Source organism: Temnothorax americanus, unplaced genomic scaffold, assembly GCF_048541705.1.
Source record: "Temnothorax americanus isolate GAGA-0224 unplaced genomic scaffold, ASM4854170v1 Scaffold26, whole genome shotgun sequence".
Classification (NCBI taxonomy): domain Eukaryota; kingdom Metazoa; phylum Arthropoda; class Insecta; order Hymenoptera; family Formicidae; genus Temnothorax; species Temnothorax americanus.
The window spans coordinates 52,195-57,255 of NW_027509401.1; the positions used below are offsets into that span (position 1 = coordinate 52,195).

Below are 5,061 nucleotides of genomic sequence, written 5' to 3' on the forward strand. Positions count from 1 at the left end.
GGTAAATTCCGCTAGGGCGCACGATTATACGCGTAAATTGCCGCTCAAATATCATCATTATTATCAGACGGTGTTCGGAGGAGAGAAGCTACGTAGGATTTACACCTGTGGGTCTCGTCGTCTTTTCGATCGAGTGAAATTCTGTGTTCCCGAGGGTGAAAGGCCCTTCTGGATAACATGCAGAAAGAGTGCGACGAATTGCTCCCCGCGGACGTCCGCGACGCGGACGGATATCGCGCGTGGAGACGACGATGCGACGAGTGTCTCCAGCTCCTGCGGGAGAGCTGTCGAGTCGGACGCTCCGGAGGGCGAGGCAACACCGGAGCCGTGACCGTTCTGGTGGCTCGAATAGCGCGACTGGAAGGTTCGAGGGAGGATCTGCGTCGGCGATTCGAACGCGCCGTAGGTGCCGGTTTGGACGGTGAGGGTGCAGGTAGCAGCAGCGTCAGCGAAGGATTTTCGTGGGTCGAGATCGATACGGCGTTCCGAAGTCGCGTGCTCACAGGCGTTGCGACGAACTCGACGTACATCGAACCCGCGCGATTTCTCGAGGATGCGAAGGGCACCGTGCTCGAAAAAGTGCAGGAAAATTTGAACAAACACACGTGTTTGAAGGTAAATGTCATGTTCAATGGAGAATTCGTAGCGAACGATAAGATCGATGTGAAGAGTATCGTTACGCGGAACGAACAGCTCCTCCAAGCGTCCAATTTGAGCGAGTGGTACGATATGCGCGTGCGCGACGCAATTCTAGCAGGGTTGGACGAATTTCAGGAACGCGACAGCGGATGGGCGTTGTCTAAAATACTGAACCTAACGGTGAACGTGAACAAGTGTAATCCCATGCGCGTGGGATGTTGGATGGAAATACCGCGAGGTATAAGACTTAAAAAGGCGGTGGTAAACGTGCGATCGGAGAAGGACACGTGTTTCGCACGCGCGGTGTTCGCGGCTCTGTATCCCGCCGAGCGGCACGCGGAACGATGCGTCTCGTATCCCGATTACGCGACGGTGCTGAATCTCGACGGGATAAACTTCCCCATAGATCTGAAACACATCGGAAAGTTCGAACGTCAGAATGACGTATCGATCAATGTGTTCACCACTCGGAAAGAGATTGGAAAGAAAGATAAGTACGGACGGGGCGCCGACGACAACGCGATCGTGCCTCTGCGGTTAACCGACGATAAGAGGGATAGACACGTAAATCTCCTATATCTGCGCGATACGTTGCGTGGCGTCGTCAACGGGGGTCATTTCGCCTGGATAAAGAATCTATCGCGATTGGTGAATTCACAATTGACCGTGCGCCGCTGCGCGAAGCACGTTTGCGATTGGTAAGTAAAAAAAACTGAAGAACAAGGGAACGGAGAGAGATGTTATTTAATATATGGCGTTACTTCGCAGATGCCTACACTATTTCTATACGCGCGAAAAGTTGGCCGCTCACAGCGTCGACTGCGGTCGAATGAACGACTGCGCCATCGTTCTTCCAAACGAGGACAATAAGTGGCTGTCTTTCGACAATCACGACAGGAAGGAGCGACTCCCCTTCGTGGTGTACGCGGATCTGGAGTGTCTTCTTGAACCATGGGAGAGGGAGAATGCCGAAGGGAGGGCGAGATACGCTTATCAGCGTCACGTACCGTTCAGCCTGGGTTACTATCTGTGCTGCACCTACGACGATACCGTATCCACGTACAGATATCGTCGCGGCGAGGATTGTGTTTCGTGGTTCGTTAACGAGCTTCGCGTTCTCGCGCGTCGCGCTAAGATTAAATTCTCCACCAATATATCTATGATAGAACTTACGGAGGACGAGAAACGCGAATTTCTGTGCGCGACGCATTGTCACGTGTGTCGAAAAATGTTCCAACCGGAGGACAAACGCATGCGAGATCACTGTCATCTAACCGGACGTTACAGAGGTCCGGCGCATGTTCGTTGCAATCTGAATTACAGAAACGTGTACGTGATTCCCGTGTTCTTCCACAATCTGTCGGGTTACGACGCGCATTTCATCATCGAGAAAATCGCGAACGATTTCGAGGGCGAGGTCGAGCTTCTACCGCTTACGAAGGAAACCTACATATCGTTCTCGAAGACCGTTAAAGAGACGCAGACGGATGGGACATGGGATCGGTACGTTAAGCTACGATTCGTGGACTCGTACAAATTTTTAGCCGCGAGTATCGAAACCCTGGCGTCCTATCTGAGCAACGACAAGCTGAGAATAACGCGCTCGGAGTACGCGGATTTGAGCACGGAGGATCTCGATCTGCTCACTCGCAAGGGAGTATTTCCGTACGAGTACGTCGACAGTCTGGACAAGTTGCGGGAGACCGATCTTCCACCGCGCGAGGTCTTTTACAGCTCCCTGACCGACGAGACCGCGAGCGAGAGCGACTACGAGCACGCGACGAAGATTTGGCGACGTTTTCGGATGCGAGATCTCGGGGAGTACAGCGACCTCTATCTCAAGACCGACGTGCTTCTTCTGGCGGATATCTTTGAAAATTTTCGGGACACGTGTATGGCGAGTTACGGGCTCGATCCCACGTATTATTATACGTTGCCGGGGTACACGTGGGACGCAATGCTGAGATACACCGGCGTGCGTTTCGAGCTGCTCACCGACATCGACATGGTGCTGTTCGTGGAACGTGGAATACGCGGCGGCCTCAGTCAATGTTCGCTCAGGTACGCGCGAGCTAACAACAGGCACGTACCGACATACGATTCGTCCCAGCCCGATACGTATCTCATGTATTACGACGTGAACAATCTGTACGGCTGGGCTATGTGCGAATCGCTGCCGTACGCGAATTTCCAGTGGCTCGACGACCCTGAGAATTTTGACGTGACGACCGTGCCACCGAACGGCGATGTCGGTTACATTCTGGAGGTGGATCTCGAGTATCCTGGTGACCTGCACGACGCCCACGCGGACCTGCCGTTGTGCCCAACGCGCGATAAACCGCCCGGTAAGCGGCAGGAGAAACTGCTCGCCACGCTCTACGACAAATCGCGCTACGCACTATCGAAATCTGCAGCAATGTCTGCGACTGGGTTTGCGACTGACGCGAGTTCGTCGCGTTCTGCGATTCACTAAGTCACCTTGGCTTCGCGGCTACATCGAGCTGAACACAACGTTCAGGACTCGCGCGAGCAACGAGTTCGAACGAAATATGTACAAACTGATGAACAATGCCGTCTTCGGTAAGACGATGGAGAACGTGCGCGATCACGTGGACGTGCGTCTCGTGACGCGATGGGAGGGCAGGTACGGCGCGGAGGCGATGATCGCCAGACCGAACTTTCACAGCAGGAGCGTCTTCTCGGAGAATCTCGTCGCGATCGAGCTGCGAAGGCTCGAGGTGAAATTCAACAAGCCGGTCTACGTGGGAATGTGTATTCTCGAGATATCCAAGACGCGCCTCTACGAGTTTCACTACGACTACATGGCGCCGCTCTATCGCGACCGGTGTCGAATTCTTTACACCGATACCGACAGTCTGATCTATTCGCTGGAGTGCGAAAACGCGTACGAGCTTATGAGACGCGACTTAGACAGATTCGACACGAGCGATTACGCGGAGAATAACGCGCACGGTATGCCGCGCGTCAACAGGAAGGTGCCCGGTTTGATGAAGGACGAGAACAACGGCGCGATCATGATGGAGTTCGTGGGCCTCAGAGCGAAGATGTACGCTTACAAGGTACTCGGATGTGACGACACCAAGAGAATAAAGGGCGTCAAGAGACACGTAGTCGCTAAGAAGATCACGTTCGAGGATTACGTGGCGTGCCTGCAAAACGCGCGCGAGCTGAAAACGCACCAGTCGTGTATACGCTCGTGCCTGCACGACGTTTTCACCGTGTCGGAGCAGAAACTTGCTCTCAGTCCGCACGACGACAAGCGATGCGTGAGGTTGGACAGCGTGGAAACGCTTCCCTGGGGACATTACGGAATACCGTTGTAAAAAAAATAAAACAATATCATACGTTTTCTAAAAATTGTATTATCGTAAGATCAATACGTAGAAAAAATACCGATGAATATGTATACTTTTTTCGACGTTTCTGATACATCGAGTCAATCGGAAACGGACGAAGTCAGTGAAGTTACAATTGCATCTCAACCGGCAAGTGGATCTATGTAAAAAAAATGGAAAAGCCGATTATAGATTAGTTGTTAGTGTAATTTTTTTATATCTGATTTATGATCGGTTTATAAGTCAGATTTACTGCCTGAGTGAATGTCAGTAATCACGTCATTCTTCATTCTGTAACTTATGTTGAATATTGTAGATATTTCACAATTGTTTTTTTTTATCATATTACTCGTATGACATATTACTCGTATAACATATTTGTATTTTTTTCGTATAACATATTTGTATTTTTTTCGTATAACATATTTTGTATTTTTTCTCTACGTGAAAAAAAAAACAACGAACGATGTCGTTCCTCTTCACACGCGCCTATTCCACAATTTCCACAGTGTACATTACGAGCTACCGAGTGCGCAAAAATGGTCGGTCGCGAGAACGCGATAAACATTGCGTACCGCCGAATGCGTAAGAATGGCCGGTCGCGGTACCCCTTAATTGAACAAACAGAGAAACGGCGAACGATTGACGAGAGAGCGAGACGGGGAAGGAGCGATAACGCGGAGACGCTTCAGCGCGAATGACCCGACGAGCCGATGCGTGCGCAGAATGAGCGAAACGCGAGTTGCCATAATGTGTTTTCTTTTTTCTCTTTTTCGTTTTATTTTTTTCTTTTTTTCGTTGTACTTGATTGGCGGTTATAAGTCAGAATTATGCCTGCTTCGCGAATGTTTTTTCCCAGTAATCACGTATTATTCTCTGTAACTTGTGTTGATTAATTGTAGATAGTCACAATGGTTTTTGGGATCAATCTCGTGCACTATGTTGTTATTTTTAGATTTATAACATATAGTATTTTTGTCGTATAAACAGTATTGGTATTTTTTAGTCGGATAACAAGTGTAGTTTGTTTACGTGAAAAAAACCCGAACGCGGTCGTCTCTTCACA

The 5,061-nt window shown here is 50.1% G+C and overlaps 2 protein-coding genes across 2 annotated transcripts; both read left to right on the forward strand.

Annotated features, from left to right (window-relative positions):
• Window positions 1-1,468: 1,468 nt before the first annotated feature.
• On the forward strand, window positions 1,469-3,112 carry LOC143899309 (uncharacterized). Its single transcript, XM_077409527.1, has one exon. The coding sequence runs from the start codon at window positions 1,469-1,471 to the stop codon at window positions 3,110-3,112; it is 1,644 nt and encodes a 547-aa protein (XP_077265653.1).
• Window positions 3,113-3,188: 76 nt separating this feature from the next.
• LOC143899310 (uncharacterized) lies at window positions 3,189-3,983 on the forward strand. The gene has a single exon (XM_077409528.1). It carries the CDS (start codon window positions 3,189-3,191, stop codon window positions 3,981-3,983), a length of 795 nt encoding a protein of 264 aa, XP_077265654.1.
• Window positions 3,984-5,061: the final 1,078 nt, after the last annotated feature.